Below are 26,835 nucleotides of genomic sequence, written 5' to 3'. Positions count from 1 at the left end.
AGAGAGGTGCGCAGTTATTTAATATTATACTGAATATTCATTAAGTGGAACAGAAGAATCCAAACAGGGGGCTGTGACAGTCTTATGAATATTCCCCTTTGGTTCAAAGCTCAGCCGCAAAGAAACCTTAAGAGGGAAGGTTAAAGTCTGGGACGAGTCATGATAGGGACTGAAAGGCTGCCATAAGGACTTTAACATAAGGAGATAAGGACTTTCCCTCTCTGCATAAATCTTGTCAGTTTCTACAAAGAAAAAAAAACCAGACACAGAAGCCCCCTTCTCCTTTTTATATCCGTCTCCCCGTCACTCTTTCATCCTTTGCCTCAGTCACAGACACTGGGACTGCTTCACAGGTTTTTTCTCTAAACCCTGCACCTGCTTCAGTGACTCCATCCCCTTCCATCTCTTGAGTTCCCTCACCCCCACTCTCACTCCTACCTTTACCCTTCTCAACTTTTCATTCTCCTCAGGGTTCTTCCCCTTACAACATAAAACATACCTGGTCTCTTCCATCTTAAAGTCCAGCCTTGACCCCTTATCTCCCATAGATTATTGTTTCATCCCCTTTTACCACTTCATCTCTAAACTACTGCTAAGATACTCCTCCTTGCATGCTTCTTTATTTCAATTGCCTCCATTGGCTCTCCCTCTTCCATAGCACCAAACATGAACTTCTTGTCCTAACTTTTCTAGCTCTTGATAATCTAGTTCTGTCCTACTTGTTCAACTTTTATCTTATCTCAAGGTAAATTTACGTCTTTTCTCTGCCAGAGATATCAGCCATGATTGCCCATTTCTCTGAAAAGCACTTTCACGCTTTCTCCCATGCTGCCTCTGACAAGTGGGAAAAGCTCCCAGAAAAATCTGAAACCGTCACCTTATCTTTCTTTATTCCACCCTTAAAACTCACCTGTTCCATGGTGCACACAGTAAACTGCAATCTGAAAATACTTAGAGGTGGCAAGTTGTGATTATTGACTTGATTAATTAAGAATTGTGCACAAAAGAGCAGTGGCACAGGAGCCAGCAAACAGAGCTTGACTGGAAGATTGGGGAATGGGCTATGCATTGGTCTGCTTTTGGTTTTTGCATTTGTAGGGTGTTTTTGTTTTTTTGACAGGAGCTTAGGAGGGAAGGCTATGACAGCTGCAGAAGTATCAGTGGTAGGGCCCTGAAGAAGGGAAGAGACAATGAAGTTGACTGGATGTGGCACCTGTGGGATGTACATTATTCTGAAAAGGGTGTGATACAGCGTGGCCAGAGGGAAGCAGGAGAGTGTTAGAAGGGAGCCTTATTCCCTGTAGAGGGAAGAAAGTTTGCTATCGATTAATGAAAGCACCTGAAGCCAATTAGAGCACCTGAAGCCAGTCACCTGATAAAAACCCCCCTGCTTCAATCAGACAAGGGAAGGAGTTGAAGCAGAGTGGATTGGTGTTGGAGCAGAGAGCAGTTTGGAGGAGTTGAAGTAGAGTGGATTGGTGTTGGAGTAGAGAGCAGTTTGGAGGGAAGGAGAGGAGAGTTTGAGAAGTGCTGCAGTGGACTAAGAAGACCAAGACCCTAGGTAAAGGGACACCTGGTTTGTGCAGAGGGAGGGCAGGAAGCCCCACGAGCTGAAGGGCAGGAGAGGGAAGTAGTCCAGGGGAAGGAACCGCTAGTTCAAGCGGTTTACTGCTATCCCTAGGGCCCCGGGGGGACCCGGAGTAGAGGGCAGGCCTGGGTCCCTCCCTCTCCACTCCCCTCCTCTAGGACACTAGTGGGGCAGTTAATACCCCAGTTCAGGGGCGAGAAACGGTGCCCTGAACCCTCCCCAAGAAGAGAGAGCGCGAGACCCATCAAAGTAGTGCCAGCAATTTGCCACAGGGTACCTGAAAGTTGCTTCATTTGCATAAAGTGCCACTTGATAGATCTGATGGAAGAGAAAATGGAGATGTAGCTAGAAACTAGAGTTTCAAAGGGGAGTGGGGCAGATGATGGAGAGAAGAAGAGAGAAGGCTGAAAGGAAAACTCAAGACTTGCAGATGCCAGCTGGACCAGAGGACTCTGAGAGCAGACTGCTGGATTAGGAAAGTGACCAGTGGAAGCATGTGACTGTGAGAACAAGGCAGAGGAAAAGACTGGCTAGCAAAGGAGAAATAGAGCTGAGGAGCAGGTTTGCTGAGTTGAAAAAGGAAGGGGAAAGGCAGGCAGTACCAGAAGATGAGAGCAAAAAAGAAGAGAAGAGCAGCTAGTCTTACAAGAAGAGAGGAAGAGCCAGTGGAGATCACCAGAGTTTGGAGCCCCAGGAGGATAGAGGATGAATCGCAGAAGATTGCAAATGACAACAGAAAAAAAGACTTGCAGCCAGAAAGAACAGAAGGGGGAAGGCTGGAAAATTGTACCAACAGGCAGGGGTAGGTCTATGCTACTGGAGACTCCCTACTAGGAAGAACAGACAGGCCTGTCACCAGATAGGCCGGATCACAGAAGGGTGTACTGTCTGCTAGGATCTAAGATACAGGGTGTGGACCAGAAGTCGAAGAGGATCCTAATGGGAGCACGAAAGAGTCCACTGATTGTCCTTCATATGGGAACAAATGACACTGCTAGATTCCTGCTGGAATGCATCAAGGAAGAATACACCAGGTTGGGGAAGACGCTTGAAGAAATGATCTTCAGGTGATCTGCAGTGGGATTCTACCTGTCCATAGAGGAGAGCGAATGCAAGATAAGATTATGATGATCAACAGATGGCTCAGGCAATGGTGTAAATGATGGCTTTGGGATGATCAACTGCTGGGAGGCATTCATGGACAGAGAACTGTTCTTACGTGATGGACTCCACCTGAGTAGGGAGGGAAATAGACATCTGGGCTGGGAGATGGCCCATCTGATTAAAAGAGCTTTAAACTTGGAATTTGGGGTGATGGCTGGAAGATGCTCCACGTAATCTTCCCACCTGATTCGAATACTGAGCGGGAGGAAAATCAAGTAGGAGAGGATACAGTAATGGAGAAAGGAAAAATAGAAGGTAGTAGCAAGGACAACGTGAGGAACGAAAGTGTGAGTACCACTGATAGTAACTGTAAGTTAGGCAATACCGGCAGTAAAATGTACCTGAAGTAAGGAATCTGGGCAAAGCCAAGCAGAAACAACTAAGATGTCTGTACACCAATGCAGGGAGCCTGAGTACCAAAATGGATGAACTAGAATTACTGGTGCAGGAAGTAAAACTAGGTATTAAAGAGATAACAGAAACACAGTGGAATAGTAGTCATGACAGGAATATAGATATTGAAGGATATGTGCTGTTCAGGAAAGACAGAAATAGAGGTAAAGGTGGTGGAGTAGCATTGTACATTAATGATGAGGTAGAGTATAAGGAAGTTAGAAGAGATAGAAAGGATAAAATAGAAACTTGGTCAAAATCACTTGGGGAAAGAAAGGTAACAGAGGCTCCACTGCGACAGTACTTGGGGGCTGCTACAGACTTCCAAGATTTGATTTGGATATGGATAGTGACATCTTTATTATTTTTAATGAAAAATATTATTGGAAATTTTGTGATTATGGGAGACTTTAATATCCCAGATATTGATTGGAGAATAAGTACTACTAATAATGGTAGGGCCCAGATATTTCTGGATGTGGTAGCTCATAAATTTCTTCACCAAATAGTCCTAAAATGAACAAGAGGTGGTGCCATTTTAGATTTAGTTTTGGTAAGTAGCAAGGAACTCATAGAAGAACTGGTTGTAGAGGACACCTTTGGTTTGAGTGATCATGAGTTAATTCAGTTTAAACTAAATGGAAGGATAACCAAAAACAGATCTGAAACTAGGGCCCTTGATTTCAAAAGGGAAAACTTAAAAAATATTAAAGGAATTAGTTAGGGAAATGGACTAGAACTCAAGATCTGAATGTGGAGGAGGCTTGGAATTAGTTTCTGCAACTTTGACTTAAAAGTATCTCAAACCTGCATCCCAGACAAGGGGAAAAAAATTGTAGGAAAGGGTTGCAGACCAAATTAGATGAACGAGCATCTCAAAACAGCTTATTAAGAGAAAGCAGAAAGTCTGCAAGGAATGGAAGAAGGGATGGATCAGCAAAGAAAGTTACCTCTTGCGGGTCAGAAAGTGTAGAGAAAAAATGAGAACTGCCAAAAGCCAAGCAGAGCTGGACCTTGTAGAGGAAATTAAAACCAAAAGTAAAAGTTTCTTTAGCCAAATAAATAAAAAGAAAACAAGGAAAGAAGAAGTGGAACTGCTAACCACTGAGGATGGGGTGGAGAGTAAAGATAATCTAGGCATGTCCTAACACACAAACAAATATCTTGCCTCACTTTTTCATAAGAGTAATGAGGAGCTTGGGGGCTGTGGCAGGGTAGCTAATGGGAATGAGGATATGGAAGTAGAAATGACCACATCTGCGGTAGAAGAGAAACTCAAAGAAACTTAATGGGACCAAATTGGGGGGACCGGATAATCTCCATCCAAGAATATTAAAAAACTTGGCACATGAAATTACAAACCAAATAGCAAGAATTTTTAATGAATCCTTAAACTCAGAGGTCGCACCCTATGATTGGAGAATTGGAAATATAGTACCTATATTTAAGAAAGGGGGGGAAAAAAGGGATCTGAGAAACGACAGGCCTGTTAGTTTGACCTCAATTGTCTGCAACATCTTAGAACAAATTTTGAAAGAGAGAAAGTAGTTAAGGACATGGCGGTAAACAGTAATTGGGATAAAATACAAATGATTTTATAAAAGGTAGAACTGTGCCAGACCAACTTGATCTTTTTTATTTGATAAGTGAGTTTCTAGACAAAGAGAATGCAGTAGATCTAATCAATCTGGATTTCAGTAAGGCATTTGATACAATTCCACATGGGAAATTATTAGTTAAATTGGAAAACACGGTGATTGATATGATATTTGAAAGGTGGCTCAGCACCCTGGTTAAAGGGGAGACTACAATGGGTCGTACTGAAAGATGAACTGTCAGGCTGGAGGAAGGTTACTAGTGGAGTTCCTCAGGGACTGGGATTGGTCTTGGGACCATTCTTATCTAACATTTTCATTCACTACCTTGGCACAAAAAATGAGAGTATGCTACTGAAATTTGCAGATGACACGAAGTTGGAAGGCATTGCCAATACGGAAGAGGGCTGGAATATCATACAAGAAGATTTGGATGCCCTTGAAAACTGGAATAATAAAAATGGGATGAAATTTAATAGTGTAAAGTCAGGGACTAAAACCAAGAATTTTTGGTATAAACTGGGGGCACATCACTTGGAAGCAACAGAGGAGGAGAAAGACCTGGTGTATTGATCAGTCACAGAATGACTATGAGCTGCAAATGTGATGCAGCCATGAAAAAGGCCTAATGTGATCCTATGATGGATCAGGCAGGGTATTTCCAGTAGAGATAGGGAAGTCTTATTACCATTATACAACTCACGGCTCAGACCTCATTTGGAATACTGTGTGCAATTCTGGTCTCCCATGTTTAAAAAAGATGAATTCAAACTGGAACAGGTGCAGAAGAAGGCTACTATGATTGCTCTCTAAATACATCAGAGGGAGAGCAGTTATTTAAGTTAAGGGCCAATGTTGGCACAAGAACAAATGGATACAAACTGGCCATCAATAAGTTTAGGCTTGAAATCAGATGAACTATCAGAGAAGTGAAGTTCTGGAACAGCCTTCTATGGGGAATAGTGAGGGCAAGAAACCTAACATGTTTCAGGACTGGGTTTGATAAATTTATGGCAGGGATGGTAAATGAGATTGCCTACAATGGCCCATCTGCAACTGATGTTAGCAAATATCTCCCACAGCTGGAGATGGGACACTATTTGGGGAAGGCTCTCAGTTACAACAGAGAATTATTTCACGAGTGGCTGGCTGGTAGGTCTTGCACATATGCTTAGGGTCTAACTGACCACCACGTGTGGTGTCTGGAAGGATTCTCCCACAACTGAAATTGGCAGAGACCCTGGGAGGTGTTTGCCTTCCTCTGAAGCGTTGGGCATGGGTCACTTGCTGGTTTGAGCTACAGTAAATGGAAGATTCTCTGAAACTCGAAGTCTTTAAATCAAGATTTGAAGACTTCAGTAACTCAGCCAGAGGTTATGGGTCTATTACAGGAGCGGGTGGGTGAGGTTCTGTGGCTTGCGATGTGTAGGAGGTCAGCCTAGATGATCATGATGGTCCCTTCTGCCCTTAAAGTTTATGAATGTATGAGTCTACATGATATTATTTTTGTTACTCTGTCTCCTCCACCCTGACCCACGTGTTTGTCTCATCTACCTACTTTGTCTTGTCTTTAGACTATAAGCTCATTGAATCTTATATGTTTGCACAGCACCTAGTACAATAGGATTCTGATCTCGTTGGCCTCTAGGCACTACCACAACATAATGTTAAATTATTATTATTATTTACATGGCATCCAAATTGTGCTAGATACTTTACAGATGTAGAATAAGGCCCCTGCCCTGAAAAACATATAATTAACTGAAAACATTCCACCAAAATACAGTCTAAGGAGTAGGCGAAGGAAGCAAACAATTGACAAAGGAATGCAGAGGGAAAGAAGGAATATATGGAGTATCAGAAATTAAATACTTGAGTACAAAGATATGAGGAAAGTATAGAAAAAACACTTGGGTAAGGGGATGTGTGAGGTGTACAAAATTAAACAGCAGTGGTGCAGGTGAGTAGAAAATGAGATGCTGAACAGTGGGAAGGATTTTAAATGGTGGTAGAGGTTGACATCAAGCTTACTGAAGAAGAAATGTTTTGAGGGAAGGGAAATAAATTCAATTGGAATGGCATGCAGAGCAAAAATTGATTAATTGTGGAAGAGTAGAACAGTTGAAATGAAGGGGCAGTGAACTGATTAATTGGGGAGTGGTTCTCCCCCTGGCTAGGGGAGAACTCCTACCCCTTTCCCTTATCCTTTCTCGCTTTCATTCCTCTCCTTTCCATCCATCTCACTATCCATCATTTTATTACACACATTTATTCTGATTCTGAAGGACATCTTTCTGTCTGACACCACCTTTTCTGGAAGTGGTTTTATACCTATCTTCTTACAATTTCTCTTGTTAATTTTGAGATCAAAGAACCAAATGATGACAAGAGAGGGGAAAAAAGGCAAAAGCTCCTTATTCTCTTTCCTCCAAGAGGATCTGAAGAGAGATTGACAGTACTAGCAAGGTGTTAGTCAAGTGTATAAACTGCTGATTGCAATTGTCATGACTGTCCAAAATGAATAAGAAGAGCAGAAGCATCTTGTAGACACAAAAGATGAAAGGCATATACACTAAAAAAAGTTCTTATAAATTAGCCATGAAGATCCTGACCTATGAAGATCAAATTAAGTGGGGGATGACAATGGTATCATGAGAGTTTAAAACAAGCTAGCGAAAAACCCTGGAACTAAGTTTAGATGACAATTTGTTAGTGTATTGCTGAGAGACATTGAATTCATTATTTTAATAATAATGAAGAGTGTACACTGGAGATAATAATGATATAGATGCTTATTACAGTAGCATCAAGCAGAGTGTCAGTACCTGTAAAAGTTCATATATTGGACATGGATTCATCATCTGCTGTGTTAACTCCAAAAGAGTCCTCTCCTCATTTCGTAAATTACATTTTTAACATGTCATGTCTGAAATACAGACACATTAGACTATCTGATCAATGGTTTGGATTATCATTTGTCTGAGGAGGCACACAAATGTGAAAAACTAAGAGCAACACTGTGCAGCCTCTGCCAACAAGACTAATGTTACAATGTCCAGAGAATTTTTACCAATAATAAATAAGAAAGCAGCTTGCTGTTTGATGAGATCAGATAGTCCAAGTCTCTCCAAACCAATTGGTTTTCTTTGGGCTCACTAATCTGTAGTTATAAACATGATAAATTACAATTTTCTGATGACATCTTAGCTCATTCTTTTACCTTGGAATCTAGTCTGAATTTTTTTGGGGTAACAACAACAGCAAATGATATTGCCAGACTCTTAACTATGGCCCTCCTACCTAAATTGTCAGAGCAGCTGACTATCCTAAATGTGGCCTTGTCATGTCATGTCCTTCCTCGCTTTTGCCTGTTGTTCATTGAAATTCAACAATATCTACAATAAAAGTCTTTTTTATTCTGCATCCTCAATTTTTGCCCCTACACTGTGGGAAATCCTGACTCTAAACACAAAACATTAGAATTTAGTAGAATCTATAAATGATTAAAGCATAAACAAGCAAAATATGAATGGCTAATTCAAATGACACACTAATTTGATACACTCACCAATGAAAAAAGTATTTAAAGAGGCAATGCAACTTGATGGGGGAAAAAGCCACCAAGATTCCAAGACTCCAAAGCAATAATTTTAAGGGATTATTTTAATGAGGTTGGATAATTTATTAAATATATGAGATGATGAAACAGACACGAGTTTCATAGCAATGAACATTTTGGCATCCAAATGAGGATACTCACTGACACAACCCACAATATCTTAATCCTCAACCAAATATTTTGGCTATAGGATAGATCTTATTAAACTCTGTGTCCTTAACAGAATAGGCTTTTCATATATTTAATTTTTTTTTTAAAGCACCACTGTATGTCTGCTAGAATAAAACAAATAACATGTCCTCTTTACACGCTAGGAGAGGAGGCAGGCAGTATACTCGCAGATACTATTAATGCAAAAGCCTCTTGTAGGTGTGTCTTACCGGTTCTCCTGCACTGCCTGCTGCGTGATGGGAATAACAGATGAGACCCGGGATGGGCTGTTCACCTTTTGCCATGATAACAGCAGAACTGGTGTAGGATGGATGCTTCTAATGTACAATACATAACAGCTATGAATACAGTGACAGGAAAACATGAAACTATACAAGCAAAATGACTGAGAGGGAACAAGGGTGAATACAGGTGGGACACTGAAATGCCAAGTGCTTAGAAATTTATATGAGCACAAACAGTTTAGATCTCAGGTATTTTCTGCCTATAAAAAATTGCACTAAAAACGTAAGTCTTTGGCCATTTCAAAAGAACTATTTGACTTAATTAGACATAATATTTAAATTAATATTAACAAAAATTGCAACTTGCAGTTGATAATTTACATCACCTTTTGCTTCTATTCCTGCAAACCTATCTGTAATCAGGATTTTTTTGTTCATGAGAAAATGATGTTAGGTTGTAGGCATCATGGAAACATGATGGCTCATTCCTGAGCTTCATCTTTTGGGAGCAGGAATGCTGCTATTATGTTTTAAATAAAAAGTGGCATACTGTCTTTTTGATTTACTTACAATGAATTCCTTATCTGGATATGGTGATCAACAGCAACTGAAAAACAGCAGCTTAGCCAACTGTAGGGTGGATGAACTTAAATAACCTTTCACAAGCATCTAGCAACACACAAACCTTAAATACGTATAAACTGAATGCATGAAACAAAGGTAAAAGATACAGTGCTGCAACTAAAACAATACTATAGATTTGGAAAAATAAATTAATAATAGAGAAAATAGTATTTTAACTGTTTTTGACACTTTGAAATCATAAATTTTTCCAAGCACTATTTTAACAAATTATTGCAAGTCATTTTTCTTTTATACGCCAAAATTTCTAATCCTAGTCTTAGTAACATTTGCCTAATCAAACTGGCTAAAGTAATGAAATTTAAATAGTCATGAGACCTATTTGTTGTAGCAGAATTCCACATCACTAGGCTCCCAGAACACAGATGTATATGGGGGAATACCAGTAGCCTGGGTAGATTATTAGCTATTCTACAACCTACTTGTCATATTTTTTTTCCATTTTAGCTTCGGGAAATCAATACTGTCCTTTTAAACAGAACACTGTGATAGCAGGAAATGAAGTACCACCTACTGGAGGTAATACAGTCAGGCAGGGCAGGTGTTTTAAGTAAAAATAAAAAATTCTAGCACTTCAGAAAATGGTATTGTAAAGTCCACAAAAGCATTAAGATAATAGCAGGGTATCTGTGGTACCTTACAAAGTTTGTGATAACTACCAAAACAGGGCTCGCATATTGTTGTGGAGCTGGATGGTACTGATTTTTAGACAATGTATTTAAAATCCATCAGTTTGTAAAACCAAAAAACAAACATGTTCCTAAAATGCAATTGGATGTTGGTGGAAAGTACCTGAGATAGAAACCTAAGTGCCTCTTATGCATATGACTTAGACTCACCTTAGCTGCAATGGCTGCAGCAGTTATATGTGAAGAAGAACTGTCCTCTGTTGAGGCAACTCCACTATCCTTCTTCTCTTCCTCCTCTTCCTCGCACTGTACACCTTTGTCTTCTGTCTGTTTGTGTGGGCTGGTGGTTGGAGGAGGAGAAAGAGGAGGTGGCGGTGAAGGTAGGTCTTCAAGTTCGTCATGTACTTCCTTTACTTTTACAATGGCATCCCGCAAAAGGTCAATGGCATGAGGTAGAGCTGGCAGTATAAACTGAAAACATTCCTATGTACAACAAGAAGAGAAATGACAGTGAAGAGTTACCTGCAGACGAAAATAGGGATTTGACTTCTCTGTCAGTAAGGAGTAATTGGGGTTTAGATCAGATTTGACATCTGATAAAAACATTAACATCCAATTGCTGATAGGAGGAGAATCAAGTGAAAATCTAATAGCTTAATCAAAGGTGAATTGGGCGCTATACAGTATTATTATTCATACACAAGAACACTACGTTGTGCAACAGCTAAAATTAACCAACCAATATTACAAACATAAAAATCTAGGATGTCAACAGTTAAGTGCCACTGTACGCACCATCCAGTAACCAATCCACAACAGTTTATAAAATGAACAATCATTAGCCAAACCACAGAACACATATCACAAATATCATGTTTAAACAGACATTCAACACATAAACAACCTTTATTCTACCTCTATAGTGATCCTAGACTCAAACTGTCCCCATTTTGTTCCTTTCATACCCAGAGAAAGATTCTTCAAATCCTTATTCATACCATTAGGGGTTTCTATAATCATGCTTTCATATGGTAAGATACATTACTTTTTATTCTTGGACTTTTCCTATGGGCTGTAGAATGACAGACTATCATTAATATCATCATAATTTCTTATAACTCAGGATAATTTAACAGTGACCATATAAAATCTATCCTCTAAACCTCCCTTTGTCCTATGTTTTTCTAAAAGATTGTAAGAAGTTTCCATCCTATGGTTGGAGAAATTGAATAACTGCAGAGACCCTGTAACTGTACCCCTTGTACCTATAATACCAGTCATAAGTGTGATGCATTCCCACAACACATATACACAAACTACCTATGTATTTGTTTTAATTTTGTTAAAATATTCCTAATCTAGTTGTCTCAGATCCACAGGATTGGTGCTACGGACCAAGCTTTGGTACAGTCTGTAGGAGGAACCCTTTCAGTGTTCCAGGCCATCACTTGTCCTCCAGGCTAAGCCACATGGCTTCACTGCCTCCTTAGACTGGACCTCTTGGCCTTCAGCACTCCTGCTTTACACCGTAAGCTCTGTTCAGCAAGTCCAACTGAGATAGACTCCTGGTAGAGACTTGTATGCTCTTCAGGGATTAATGGAACTCAGCAAGCAATTGCAGTGACACTCAAACAGCTTTGTCAAAACAGTAGGGTTTGTTAGTCAACTGGACCACAGCATAGGAAGTCTTTAGGTTAGCACAGAGAACTGAAGGTTAAAGCATAGCCCATTCTGGTTAGCCCAGTAAAGCTACACCAATGCAGCTGTGCTGATGTAAATCTGTAGTACTGCCCTGCCCTTAGTCTGACCTCCTTGGTCAGACTCCAGGTGAGAGCCCTGACTCTTTCCAACAGCCAGCTCCTATCGCCTGCCTTGCACCTCCCAGCCCTTTGTTTTCAAGCTGGGGAATGTTGCTCAACTTCCTTGCTGAGAAGTGGGGAAATCTGTATCCCTCTGGATCATTGGTTGCTCGGTGTCAATGTTCTGATATTGTCTTCTCAGAAGTTCCATTGATATGGGGACTAAGGGCCAGACAGCTAGATGACATCCATACCCATGTCTCTTAGGCTTTGTCTACACTACAAAATTAAATCAACTTAAGTTACAGTGATGTACAGCCACTACAGTAATTAAACTGCTGCTGCACGTCCACACTACGCTCCTCGTGTTGCCAGTGCGCATCCACAGTAGCAGCGCTTGCATCGATGCAGAGAGCAGTGCATCATGGGTAGTTATCCCACTATGTACCTTGCCACCATCTAGCACGGGGTGTTTTGTGAATGGTTCCAATGCCTCATGGGCGCAAACAAGTTGCATTCTCAGCACCCAACGTTCCGAGGTGATGAGGGACCACAAAGGGCTGAAGTAAGAGAGTCAGTCTGAAAACAAAAGGGGGACAGAATCCAGTATGGGAACTGATATAACACCCTCGGGTGCCCCTTCAAAAGTTCTGCTTGGGGCCTCCCAGATATCTCTGTGGGCCTAGTAGTAGGGCTGATGCAGAAGAGGGAAGTTGCCTGTACTTATAACCCCAGATTCGTTTCTTAAACAGGTCTTGGCGCAGTGGCGGAGCCGAGAAGTAGACTGGTTATTGAGGTCTGAAGTACTTCCTCAAAGGTGCTGGGGCATAGAGGCCCAGGGACTTGAGAGTGGCCTTAGAATCAGTCAGGCCATGGAATTTTGTGTCCATCTGTTCTGAGAAGAGAGAAGTTCCCTCAAATGGAAGGTTCTGAATGGACTGCTGAACCTCTGTGGAAGGCCCGAAGATTGGAGCCAAGAGCACCTTTGCATGAATACTGCCGATGCCGTAGTTCTAGTAGCTGTGTCAGTTGTATCCAGGGCAGACTGGAGGGAGGTCTTGGCTATAGTTTTTTATTCTTCCACCTGAGCAGAGAATTCCTGTCTGGACTTCTGAGAGCCGCGACTCCTTGAATATAGACACAAGGTCTCAGATGTTATAATCATACTGCCCAAGCAAGGCCTGCTGGTTGGTGATGTGGAGCTGTAATCCACCAGTAGAATACATTTTTCTAGCAAATAGGTCCAGCTTCTTTGAGTCCATCACCTTGGGGGTCACACCCTGCAGCCTTTGCTTGTCTCTTTTGTGGGTTGCTGCATCCACAAGTAACCCGGGAGGGGGATGGGAATAAAGGTATTCATACCCATTGTTGAGGACAAAGTACTTTTTCTCTGCTCTTTTTGAAGTGGGGGGCAGGGAGGACAGAATCTGCTATAGGGATCTGACTGGACCCATAACAACCTGGTTGAGGGGTAGGGCCACCTTTGAGAGGGCTGCCGAGGCCAAGATGTCAATCAGGCTGTGGGAGGATTTTTTAAGCATCTTCACTTCCAGCTGTAGGTTAGAACCTATCCTTTTCGGTAGCTCCTGGTGAGCTGTAAGGTCATCCTGAGGCGCCGAGCCACTCAACACAGCCTCGTCTGGGGATGAAGAGGAAGCCTGAACCAGCAGGAGAGCTTCCTCCTTTTCTTCTGCACCAACCATAACATGTAGCCCCAAATCCTGAGTATCGGTACTGTGTTTGGTACTAGAGTCCAGGTCGGGTGCCAGATGGTGCAGCGGAGAGGGCCTTCTCTTGGACCCCACCGAGTATGAACAGCTGGAAGATGTCCCAGTACTTGGGGAAAACCCCACGGATTCCAAAAAGACCACTGGACCAAGTACTTTGAGGGGCACCTGCACCGGGATCCAAAAGAACATAGGCCAGGTACTGGTATCGGTCCCTTGGCTGGGTGCATGGCTCCACCTCCAACTCCAATGACAAGTCGGCTTGCGGGGATCATGGTTGGAGATACCCCTTGCTTCCACTGGCCGATGCCGAAGGTCTGGGGAATGGTGCCAGAGAGGGGAAGCCTTCGCCGACATCAGTAGAGTCTGTTTCCCTCTGGTCAGTACCCAGTCAGAGGGCCCAGTGTGATGGGATGGCCACAGAGGACAGCAGCCATGTGGCAGGAGGGCCATAGGAGCAGGGTGGGGAGGGGAGAAGACAACGCTGCATTTGTTATACTTGGTGCTCATTTTCAAGTTTTCTTTGCAACCAGAAATACAGAAGCAAATCTTTTTAAAATGAAATCTCCAATTCTGAAGCATCCATTCAACAACAAATCGTTGCCAATAATGATCAGTGTGTTGTAGATAGAAATAGTTATAATAAATATTGCCAGGAAATAAAAAATGATCACATTAACAAAATAAAAAGTAGCCTATCTTTTAGATGCTAGACTCTACACATGAATCAATTTGCCAGAAAGATTAAAAAAAGTTTCAAAGGGTGCATTTGAATTACAATTCAAGCTAATTAACAGGTTTACTTCTAAATTCTTTGAAAATTAATTCTGTACTCAGTATAAGTGCTGTAAGTTAGGTGAGAATACAGATACACTACATTAAACATAAAAATAATCTTTAAGTGCAAAACTCTTGCTACTGTTTCTCCAAAACTATTATTTTTTATAAAACAGCCTTAGAAATACCAAAGCACACAACTCTCTTTATTTAAATAAACTCTAAACCCCAAAAAGCAAAACAGAAGTTAAGTGGTGGACAAGGACAGGAAGTTGTAAGCTGACCGAAAATGAAAAGCAGTGAATCTTTGAGGAAGTACCCAAAGAATTACTAACATATTAGAAAAGTAAATAGGCTGCTTTGGGGAAAACAAAGCAAGCAAACAACCAAACAAAACCCGGTTTGGTTTGAGTACTGACAAATAGGTTCCAAAAGAGAGTTCTAAATCCCACATTATTTGTAGTATTCAGAACTTTTACTGGCAAACATTAAAACACTAGGGATCATAATCTCTGCTAGTGTAAATTGTCATAGGCCTGATGACATCAGTGGGCCTATGACAATTTACACCAAGTGCGTACCTCAGGGTGATCTGCCCCTCTGTAGCCTATCCAATGGTTTAGGTTAAGAAATAAGCTGAAATTAGCTTTTGGGCCTAAGTGTAGAGGAGTATGGGAAATTGAATTTGCTAGTGTGAGAAAGTTAAAGATAAGTTAGACACAGAATGTAATGGGAAAGTAAGAGTTAGCAAGGACGTGACCCAGGGTTATTTTACTCATTGCATTTAGGCTATAACTGGTTTAAAGCAAGGTTTTAATGAATGTTTTTAAGAATTGTGAATGTTTATTAAAATGCTATCTATATTGATAATATGGGACGATGTTATTTTAAATACTGTGTAAGGTACGAGCCAATAAGAAGGTGGTAGAAATACAATTATGGGAAAGATCAGTTTAATGTTAATTAATATTATCAATTGCTTATAAAAGGAGTAGTTTTGCTAAATTGCCAGTGAACTCCAATTAATATCAAAGGGTACTATTAGGTTCTAAGATTATAAGGCTGTACTTCATTTGGTGTCAGTGGACTGATCTTTGAGCATAAGTGTGATTGTAGTACCGTGTAAGTAGCAACTGCATGACTTTAATAGTTTGGTTGTATCATTCGAAGTGTCACTGCATGGTCCTCTATTAAATACATTTTCTGAAACCAACCTAGAGGCTCGAACTTGAAAACTAAGTTGGGTTTTATTGCACCCTTATCTTTAACAACTTAATGCTAACTGAGAACATTTCAACATAAAGGTTATAAAATATTGTATTTCTTTCTTTTGTTGAGGCAAAAAGTAGGAGATATCTCCCACAAATCTTGATTCTGAGGCACACTGTACAAAAGTTCTCTGAACAGCACATCCCAGCACCACTTATATCTTTCCTTTTGCTCCCAGACCTTACACAAGCACTGCAGAGAAGAATGTGCTGGTTTTGGCATTCAATCAAACACACTGAATGCTCTCTGAAGCCAAGTGGAATATTTAGTGTGCCTATCATTACAGCCACAGCCACAACCCAAAGTACTTGGTAAAGTACAGCTTCTTGGGGTACAAGGGTTTGTTTCTTCCCCCACTATATTGCTAAGGCAAACATAGGGTTGCCAATTTTGGTTGGACATATTCCTGGAAGCTTCATCACATGACATAATCTTTAATTCCTGGAAACTCCAGGACAATCCTGCAGGTTTGGCAACCCTGGTACAATCTAGAGTTTACCAAACAAATTGCTCCTCTTAAAAGATGACTAGAGCCATTTTATTACACTAACAGTTTAATCTCTTAAAAAAATTATCTTTTGAAACATCACACTTCTTTTCATTTATCTACCAAAAAGTAACAATCAGTATAGTCAGAAAAGTGAATATAAAATACCATGGGACGTCTGCTATTTATTTTCTCTTCATGATTTATTCTTCTTCCATGATAAATAAGAATTTAAAAGTAAAAAAATTGATTTTATCTAATTGTCAGGGATATAAACTAAACAGGATCTAAAAATCCAGCTGGGTACTTTTTCTGACTCATGTCATTACCAGTAATAAAGATTCTGCATTTGGAGTTTAGCTGCTGTTTCTGTTGATAGTGAGACTTAAATTCACAGCTCTTTATATTGGTGTCCTGGTCAGAGCTAAGTACATTGTCAGCGCTTAAATAATTTATTAGTTAAACTCCAGGTTAATTTATTAAAATAGACTCCAGGGTCCTCTCCTGTAGCTGTGCTACAAAGCTAAGAGGAATAAACACTTCCTTGCACAAGAAGTTGGCAGTTGTGAATCATAAAATATGAAGGAAACATATACAGAGTAAGAAGGAATAATTTTTACACATTTACCTTTTTGACCATGATGGCATTTTAACTTTTCTCATTATTAGGGAAATTGCAGTCTTGCATGTTTTCCAGCTCTGAATGTTAACATCCACATACCCTCTTTTTACCTTCCAGTGACATTTAATAAGGTTATTTTAATGAAATTAAAAGGGAAGTAACAGTTCATAAAAAAGAGTAAATCCTCATTTGATACTTCTGTAACTAACTCATTCAATTCAGTTCATGAGATTCCTACATCTCATAAGTATACCTCTCTATCATGGGTCTTAATAACCTTTGCTGAAATCTAGAGATTAGAATTAGAGATCTTGCCTTCTTAAACGACACTAAATGAGGGGGGTGGGACGGGACAGAAAGACAAAGAAAGCACATCAGGTTACAAAAACACCTCCTTTATGAAATTTCACTACATATTTTTTCCTTTATTTTTCAGCAGAGTGATCTCATTCTTTATCATTTGCACATATTTTATATATTCATTAAAATAACTATTTCTCAACATGTTGTACAGCTTTTCATCATCCTTTGTCTATTTACCTATCTTTACATTATGAGTAACTCAGGACAGAGACCGTGCCTTCTTATTGTTTGGATAACACCTAGCACATTGTGGGTCTACTGGAAATAGTAAATAAAAATTAACAGAAAAACAATGCCACTATCTCCCCCCATAGTTTAACACATGGGACATCAATCTTTAGAAGCTAAAAAAGGGGCAATATAATGTATTGAAATAATGGCTCTTTGGGATTACCACCTATACATTGTCAAAACTTTTTCAAGCTTATTAATATTCATTTTTTATTTTTGCTTAAACAATACTAAATATGGGGTAAAATTCTTATTTTCATGTGAATCTTTCACTGCTGTGATGGAAACTCTAAAATGTAACATAACTGGGGTAGTGTATTAGAATCAGGAAATGAAAACAACTTAAAATAGAAAACTGACCAGCTAGTTTCACTGCCCAAGCTGAGTGAAAGACAAAAAGAAAACAAAGTACATGAAGGGTGAAAAGTAACTTTGAGTTTTAAAATTCTTTCAGTTGTAATAAGTCTTAAATTCAATAATGAAAGAAGAGATTATTTGGAATATATTTATCTTCATAACAGTTTAAAAACTGTTGCCCTACACCGTTTTTCCCCCTTTCCTGACCAAAACTGGTAGTAAGAAATAAATGAATTCCTCATACACCAGACTGAGCTGGATCTCTTATTTCTCCCTGAGAATCAGAATGCGGAGTCTTGTGGTTGCAGACAGTAATGCACTTGATCCTGCTTTTGGCTATATTAATACATATATACATGGATTTTTGTAAAATAGGTTGTGTAGCTAATTTTCTGCCATGTCAAGCAACGTGAAGTCCTTCTTATAGGATGGCAGCAAGCTCTAAAGGTAGACTCAATATAAACACTTCTTACCTGTGACCCTTTTTTGCTGCCTGGCAGGTTAATTATGAGAGTTTTTCCTCTGATTCCACATACAGGTCTGAAAAGAAAGAGAAACAGGGTGAAATGTATGCAAGTGCCATCTTTCATGGGAAAAGCCCAGCATGAAAGGGCAATTATAACTAGTCACCATTGCCTGCCAGTTCAGTTTGCACGCTCTCAAAATGTCTGGTGGTCACATTCCAATCAAGAGTTGAATTAGGACAGGGGGGTGAGATGTGCTCAGAAGAAACAGGACCAGAAGCAGCATTAGGTAAGGCAGACAATCAGATTTCCACATCTGATCAAGTGTAATATAAAGACATTGATTGGGCCAGAGCCCCATTTGGCATAAATCTGTATAGTGCCATTAACTTCTTTGGTTAGCTACATCAAATAAGGATCTGGCTTATTTGCTATTTTCTCAAATTCTTTGGTTTGTGTACAACTTGAGTAATGGTTCCAAAAAATTATTTTGACTAGGAACTAAAAATAACAATAGGTCACTCAAAGTTCCATTTGTTCTATTTTATGTTTTTTAATTACAGCAAAAGGAAATAATAATAATTCTCATATATAAAAATTTAAACAGGAGGACTGTTAGTACAGCAACCTGGATAGAATGGTGGTATATTCACTTCAAACCTAAAGGGCAATTTTCAAATCTTATTCTCCCTACGAGTCTGCTTTGCACTTCCAAGAGGCACATTCAGCAGTGAAAAAGCCAAGATGAAGAGGTTACTTGAAGCAGAAAATTTGAGATTAGAGCCTATCTCATCAGCATGGAAGATCAAAAATGAATAATAATACTATTACTAAGCAGTTATGTAGATGACTTAACAGTTTCAAAGAGCTTCACAACTTTAGCCATTTATTTCTTTGGCACCCCAGACTACACCTCCATTTTAAAGATGGGGCGGGGGGCGAGGGGAGGAAAAGAGATAAATGATTTGCAAAAAGACAAAGCAGAAGTTGGTTTCAAGACCTCAGAATCAGCCCGGATCAGGTTCTCAATCTTGTACTCATACAACATCTCTACCATACAATATAACATACGGTATATATAATAAATATTACTTTTATATTTCAATACCACATAGGGTATGTCTACACTGCATTGTAATCCTGGGTCTGTGGGACCAGTGCTTGTGGACCTGGTGTTTCCAAGCCCATGCTTGAGCATTCACACTGCATTGTAAACCTGGGTTTACAATTGCTGGACTTGGGTCTCACAACTGTGCTAATGCATCCATATTGCACTATGCAGACGTTCTGACTTGGATTGAGCTGTGTCCACACTGCAAAATGACAGGGCTCGGATGTGAGTCTCAGCAGGACTCAGGATCCAACCCCCAGGTGGGTCCTGGGACCAGGGTCCTGAGTGCTTGCTGACCCCAGGAAGACAGATTGTGTGTGGACAGTAGGGAGAGTTGGGCTCAAAACTGAGTCTAAGCCTGGGTTTACAATGCAGTGTACACATACCTCTAGATGCCTGAAGTCAGGATTGAGGCCCTGTAGTGTACCTCTTTGCAGAAAGAGGTAGACAGAGTACCTGCCCCTAAGAAAACAAGTGATATATAAAGGGAAGGAGAGATGAATACATCAAAATATGTACAGGTAATTATATACAATGTATAATTCCTTTTTAAAAAACATATTCTGCATTATATTTATATCTATTCATTAGATATTCCTAACTGCCCCAAACCCTAACTATCATTTACAGGTGAACATTTGTAGGCATTTATGTCAAAAGTGGGTTCTGAGAAGTATTTGAAGAAGGAGGGTAGTGGTCTTAAGGATCAGTTCAGGGAGGATGTTCCATGTTTAAGTGGTGTCATGGAAGAAAGTGAGAAGGTGTTTGGGGCAGTAGGTAAGTGGGTGGTCAATGATGACATTATTAGCAGAGCAAGGGAACTACTCACATGAGTAGTCACTTATGTTTGTACCTATTTACAGGATCAGCCCCTAAATTCAAAATTTTACCCACAGGTATCTATGAGTGGAAACAGTAAATACATCATAGGATGGAGTTTGCCTTGACACTGAAAGTAAAGAAACACTCTGAGCCTTTTCACAAATGATACCCCAGATGTACATCTGTAGCCCAAACCAAAGTCCATTAGCATCACCAGAGTGTACTACAACCTATGGGACCATGAAGCGTTATCAGGAGAGATTTTTTTCCCCAGAACTCAGGTAAAGAACATTTAGTCAAAACCAAGAGAAGAGGGAGCAAAGTTGCAAGTCCTAGAAGGTACCTGCCCTTCACCAGGCAACCCCAACATTGCGCAGATCAGTCTACTAGCAATTTAGATGCAGTGATGTTACGTATTTGTGGCACAATTTGTCCTTATTTACGTATTAGGGAATCCCATCAGATATGGATAGATGCATGTTTTCCTCATGACTTCATTTCAATATAATAAGGTGCCAGGGGGTATCCTGAGAGTCCTTTCCAACCTCAGTCACTGACCACAACTGCTCCAGGTCTTTTAATCACCACTATGCTTTATTATATATTACATTTACAATCACTGCCAGCTTCCCGACTAGCTCTGAGGAAGGGTACAGTAGCAGCAGCCACTTCTGTTTACTTTTGTCTTCCTCTCCTCCCAGCACTTCCTTCCTGTTTGCTTATATAGTCCTAGCCGCTGGATACTTCCACCCAACTAGCCTCTCAACTGAACCTTCTCTCACTTAATTGGTCACCTCTGCCAACCATCTGTCTTTCAATCAGTGCTCAAATAATATAAACTGGTGGGGAGTTGAGTGACAGGGTGCTGAGTCAGCTCCTGACAGCACACTTTGTTTCATGAGAATTCTTTGCAAGAGTTCCTACATAATTTTGCTAGACTTTGTAAATCCTGCTTTGTTGCAAGTCAATTAATAATTTGCAAAGAATTTATACCACAAGTTTTTCTTTTTTCTATTTGTTAAATATTTGAGAAGAGACTGAAAATTTTTCGTAATTTTAGATTACATTGTTTACAAATTACATTTATTCTATGGCTTGATATGCAACATCTTAAATTTTCAGCTACACAGCTGGGTTGTGATTGGCCACATAAGCCATATAGCATTGTTTCTCTTCTCTGACTGAAGGATTGAATCTTCGTATAAATGCTTTCAAAAAGTAAATCTGAGTACTCAACGGTATGAACTTAAAATTCACTTCCTACAGACATTCATACTAATAAAACTGTTTTTCAGGAATGTCTGCAGAAAACAAAGTCAAAAGGGGAATGAAAATAGCAAAAGCCAACTCGTGTAAAAAAAGTAGGTGAATTGTATTGACTGCCTGATTGCAGCACTTACCCAGCTCTGCACATTCTTCATTAAAAATGTCAGAGATTGGACATATGATGTTTGCTTTTTACAATTTAGTTGTCTAAAATATTAGAGTGTAGCGAAAGGGCAAGAGTGAAGCCACCGTGAAAACTGCAGACTGTAAATGCACATCTCCAAAATGAAAGCATAGTGAACCAATATGTGGGTAGTTTTAATTGTTGCTGTCATTAAGGAATCACTGCTGTAGGGCCTGAGTCAGGACAGCCCTTACATGTTGTTTTGAATAGGGATGCTTTTTTGAATCAGCACCATAGGGAGGAGTTTGCCTGCTCTTCTTTTTAGTAAAACATTTTTTTAAAAGAATACAATTATTATATGTTGCCATGGAGTCATAAGAGTACCTCCCAATTTTATACAGAGAACTGAACAAATTTTTCGTGAAAATCCTAGGGTGTGGTGGGAGGGAGCAAAAACCAAACTCACACATCCAAGTTTAAGCATCAGTCTGGGAAAAATAAGGTGTCACAATTTTTTAGCAAATGAAAAGGTAAGCCAGAAAACGAGAGGAGGAAGGGGAAAATATATTTCTTGCTGGGATGTTACTGAATGTTTAGAGCCAAGGACCACAGCTGATTTATGAGGGAGAGAATTTCCCTGGCTTTCTTCCTACACAAATAATTCAGTGTCTTAATGGCACTTAGAGGCTGTACTGCATTTTTCTGGCAGGGTTACAAATTTCCTAGTGACAGGTGTCAAAATGTTCAGCATGAAAGGGCACAGTAGCTTTTCAGAGCCTCAGAATGAGCCTTTCATGTCATTGCTAACTTGACCCACAGAGAACACAAGTCTTGCCTTCAACTGTGCAGTACAAATATTTCTGTCTTACAGTCTCTGTACTGCCTCTTGTATTAGCATATTTCAGGTGTAATATTACTCAGTTTAGAAATTTCTTCCAGGGGAACGGAGTAACAGCTTAAGGTTACTAGGTAACTTGCAAAGATTCAAGTGGCAATTTGTCCACTTGACAACGTGAACTGCATGTTTAACAAGAGATGACAGTATTTCCTTCCTTGTCCCTTTTCCCTCCCTAGTCTGTCACAGGAAATGGCATGGCATGAAAAAAGAAGATTACATTTGCATGTAAAATTCAGCATTGTCAACTCTTGCATTTTTTCACGAATGACAGCATTTTGGGTGGGGGTGAAGCCAGTCTTACAATGAGTGAGACAACCCAGCCCTCCTTAAGCAGCAGTTTCCAACCTGCAGCCTAATCACCACACAGCTGCTGCTGCTTGTGCAGGGAAAGCCCCTGGCAGGCCGGGCCTGCCATGTCCACAGGTTCGGCTGATGGCCTGCGCCGCTTCCAGCAGCTCCCTTTGGCCTGGAGCAGCAAACCGCGGCCACTGGGAGCTGCGATCGGGCGAACCTGCGGACGCAGCAGGTAAACAAACTGGCCCGGCCCGCCAGGGGCTTTCCCTGCACAAGCAGCCGAACAAGTTTGGGAACCACTGCTCTAGAGAATATGAATCCTCTGATCGGTTGTCTGTGCCACTTGCCCATCTCTGGGGCAGAACAACCAATTAGACCAGCTATAGGAAGAGTGTGTTCTCTCTCTCTCTTCTCCCCCCGCCATTCCTCCTCCCCTCCTCTTCCTCCCCCTGAGCAGCCTAAAGCCATTTTCACAGGAGGAGTGAGGGGATGAGGGAGCTAAAGAGCCCTGCAGCTCAGAGAGGCTCTGTTCCCTCCTCTCCCCACTCCCTCCTACAACCAATTGGGCCAGGACAGTACCCCTGCTCCTCTCCTGCAGCATCCAGCCTTGGAAGGGGCAGAGAGGGCAGAAGAGCCCTTGGAGATGCCCCTGCAGCCTGGAAGGGGGAGAAGGGAACCCCTACTGCAGACCCTCCAGGGTGAAGAGACCCATGAGGAACAGGGGGGAGGGGCAGGGTTTGAACTGATGCAGAGCAGCATAAATCACAGCTTTTTCACCTGCAAGGGACATGCCCTTGTATGTGGTTTGGAAAGTTTGCATATGTGAAAAATATGCAAATTAAACAGTTCAATCCTATTACTGCTACTACTTAAATTTCATGCTGTGTGTGGAGCCAGAAGTTTCTGTTTCAATATACTCATTGAGTGTCAAGAAAGAAAAAAAGAAAGAAAGAAAGTCGATGCAGCAGCAACCGCTACATTTTGGTTAAAGCTGGACCTTTACAACAGAATTCTCTGTATTTATCTCCTATGCAGTATCTATCCTCACTGCTAGGAAAGAAGATTTCCAGGTATCCTACAACACTACAAATATGAAGAGCTTAATTTAATAAATACTGTGCCTGGCTTTGTATGCCACAGCAGTAGATTTTAGATTTCCAAACAATAAGCAATACATCTCCACCTGGCAAGGCCTAGGTGGGATACAATGTATAACAAAACTCCATATCACACAGGAAATTTAAATTGTTGTGGACTCATTCCTTTCATGCACATAACTCTTTCTACAACCTCAATTTCATGATTCTTTAATATCTAAATAATTTCAACAATAAAAGTAAGATGACCAACACTGCCAACCTTGCAAATTCAAAGCAGACTAAAGCAGCAAGCAGCAAGAACTGCAGTGGCCTCTACTGGTGACAAATGGAACAGCAACCCAAAGCTTAAAGTTTAGGTTGCCAAGTGTGGCTTCTAGCCGGTGAAGCCAGAACTGGACATCAATTCCAGCTCAGCCTGAAGTCCTGAGCTGCCCATAACTTCTAGTGAGATCACTCAATGCAAATAAAAGTGCTCCAAAATTTCAGGACCAAAAAAATACTGTGGTAGTTGGCAACTCTAAAGCATACCAAATTTCTATGGATTCTTGGTCGTTTTGGGGATAAATGAGTGATATCCCTCAATGAGGCAAACTTGAAAGATATGCAGTGGGCTACATGCTACCTTCAGCTGCATGAAGAGGATAGCAAATTGTTGCAAAAAAGGAGACACACTGAGGAGGGGATGTCCTGATACTGGGACTAGAATCTAGTGGTGGAGCCAGGATGGGCGAGTGGGTGAGAAGAAACAGCAATACCGAGGATTGATTGGAAGCTGTAGGAAAGGGAGAGACAAATCATATTAGAGCCATGATGTCTGAGACTAGCTGGAGAAGGAGAATGGGAACAAAAAAATCAGGGTGGGGAGAATTGTGACTGCTTGGGCAAGGAGACTGGGACTGGGATGAGAAGTCTGAGTAATGGAGACTGTGACTGTGTATGTATCTAGCCAATAATACTTGGTGATTGGCTATACAAAATTGTAACCCAGATGTGGGTACACCTTTTCCCCAACTAAATCAAGTTTTTTAGTGTCCCTATGTTTGGGTGTTGGCCATTTTATATGGCCCTGGTTTAGGGTGACCATACATCCCGTTTTGGCCAGGAGAACTCCTCTCTTTCAGCTCTGTCCTAGCTAGTCCTACTTTTTCACCAAAACTGGATGTTTGGCCCAGCTGCAAGGCAGAGTGGAGAGTGGCAGCTGCTGCCCAGGGGTCAGCTGAAGGCAGCACTGCCCACCAACAGCAGTGGAGAAATTTGCTGCTGGCGGGCAGCACTGCCTTCAGAACTGATGCCCCGTGTGGCGCAGAGCTCGGGCGTTCAGCCCCAGCTGCGAACGGTGTGGGAGGGTTGTTCTGGTGAGCCTTGTGCGCGGTGGATGGTGGGGGGAAGGGGATGCATGATATCCACTGGATTGGTACAAGGTAAAACGGTGTCCCTACTAAGTGATCTGTATCTCAGAGAGTTGGGGGAAAGTGATTTAGAGACAGGAGGGATGCCCCAGGAATTCCAATAAGGCACTGCAGGAACAGATAAGGCATTGGGCTCCAATTATGCTGACTCCACTGGGTTCTCTCTCTTGACCCAGTTCTGTACCCATTTTCATGGCAAGTTTGCGAGGATGTCCCCAAAGAAGGAAGGTGAGAGACTTGAGACCTTCTATACATTGAAGGTGAGGCATAAAATTAAACCTCTGATTACAAAGATAAGAAGGAATAATCCATCAGTCATGATGGTATGGTACCAGGGGAAATTGCAGGAGACAGAGAGCCACTACTTATGGAGGGACTGGAGGCTTGCAGACAATAGGTACCAAGTGCTTGAATGAGGTGATACTGGTAATCTCTTGACGGTGCCAAGGTAAATACTGCCAGGGCCAATTGTACCAAAGGTCGTATTGTGTCCAGTGTAATGTATGCCTCACGGGTAGGACCAGTGTGGAAACCTCCATATCATACATCTGGAAGAGTGGAGAATCTAACACTGACAAGCACAGGAGATCCATAGCCGCAACACATGCTTCTGGCATCGTTGGTACCGACAATGGTGACTGACCCTCAATGTGTGGTGGTACCGAGGTGGAGGCAGATTCTCAGCCCAGAACAGCAGATGACATCAGTCTCCGTGGTTGTGTTGACAGTACCAGAGTTGATGGTACCAGGGAACTTCAATCCAGGGCTCAAGCTCTATCTTTGGCACCCAAGCAATTCTGAGAAGGCTTTGCTAAGGGTTGACAATGGTCTGAGACCTTGCTGTAAGGGGAGCTCTTTTTAGCTGTATTGCTCTGCACCAGCCTTCCAAGTTCAGAGGCAGGTCTCAAAGCACACTCCATAAGAAAGTCCCACAGCCTCATCTCTCTAGATTTTTCAATTCTTTTTTTGAAGGATCTCACATCTGGCACTTTTCTCTCTCCCAGACACTTTAAGAACTAAGAAGAGGGCTGTTAACAGGCATTGTTACTCTGAAGATGGAACAGTGCTTAAAACTAGGTGACTTCAGCATGCTGAAGCCCTGGTACCAAGCTACTGCCCAGAACAGAAACCAAGACAAAGTTTAAGTAAATTATTCTAAATGGGACAACAATAGTACTACTAGCTAACTAACAATTATATACAACTAACTAACTATACACAACTAGAAAAATAATTCTTGATAGAGGTAAAAACTGTGAGCAAGAGCACATGTAAGGCTCCGACTACCATCCATGGGTGGTGAGAAGGACTGAAAGTGACTCCCTCTTTATAACCTTGGCTGGGGGTGCAAGGAGAATCAGAGTGAATACACTGCTCCAATGGGCATTACTACAGTTTCAGTGTACAAAGTATGCATGCATTTAATGTGGAATAGACATGTAATCACTCAAAGAAGAATGGGCTTTTGGTATAAAGGTGGAGGCTGAACCGACTCAGGGACACTCTGTTGATCCACAAATTAACATAAGACTGTTACTAAGATGGAAAAACCCTGCTGGAAGAGTTGAAGGACTGGAGACATACCAAGGTTTCGATGTGGAAGACAGTGACACCTGGTAAGCTTAGCATGTGTGCAGACTGTATATTGTTTTATTGTATGTTTTCTCTGTAAGACTTTTGTAAATAAATG

General features: G+C 41.1%; 1 protein-coding gene and 1 long non-coding RNA gene across 29 annotated transcripts in view; one reads left to right on the top strand and one right to left on the bottom strand.

Moving 5' to 3' along the window:
- Positions 1-15,540, top strand: part of LOC122466415 — a 33,025-nt gene extending 17,485 nt beyond the window's left edge. Inside the window, exon 3 of one of the 2 annotated variants that reach the window (XR_006291862.1) lies at positions 12,577-15,540. This is a non-coding gene — a long non-coding RNA (uncharacterized LOC122466415). The remainder of the gene's footprint in view (positions 1-12,576) is intronic. The other variant, XR_006291863.1, reaches the window with a different exon arrangement.
- Positions 1-26,835, bottom strand: part of GPHN (gephyrin) — a 603,244-nt gene that overhangs the window by 199,412 nt on the left and 376,997 nt on the right. For 18 of the 27 annotated variants that reach the window (XM_037900254.2, XM_043549877.1, XM_043549873.1 and 15 more), the window contains 3 exons: positions 18,131-18,197; positions 10,236-10,508; positions 8,740-8,847 (listed from right to left, as the gene is read on the bottom strand). In XM_037900254.2, the coding sequence (XP_037756182.1) occupies positions 8,740-8,847; positions 10,236-10,508; positions 18,131-18,197 (448 nt within the window). The remainder of the gene's footprint in view (positions 1-8,739; positions 8,848-10,235; positions 10,509-18,130; positions 18,198-26,835) is intronic. The other 9 variants (XM_037900255.2, XM_043549878.1, XM_037900257.2 and 6 more) reach the window with 1 other exon arrangement.

Source organism: Chelonia mydas, chromosome 6 (assembly GCF_015237465.2).
Source record: "Chelonia mydas isolate rCheMyd1 chromosome 6, rCheMyd1.pri.v2, whole genome shotgun sequence".
Taxonomy (NCBI): Eukaryota; Metazoa; Chordata; order Testudines; family Cheloniidae; genus Chelonia; species Chelonia mydas.
Note: the sequence above shows the minus strand (reverse complement) of the source record. Positions and strands in the feature narration are given on the sequence as shown.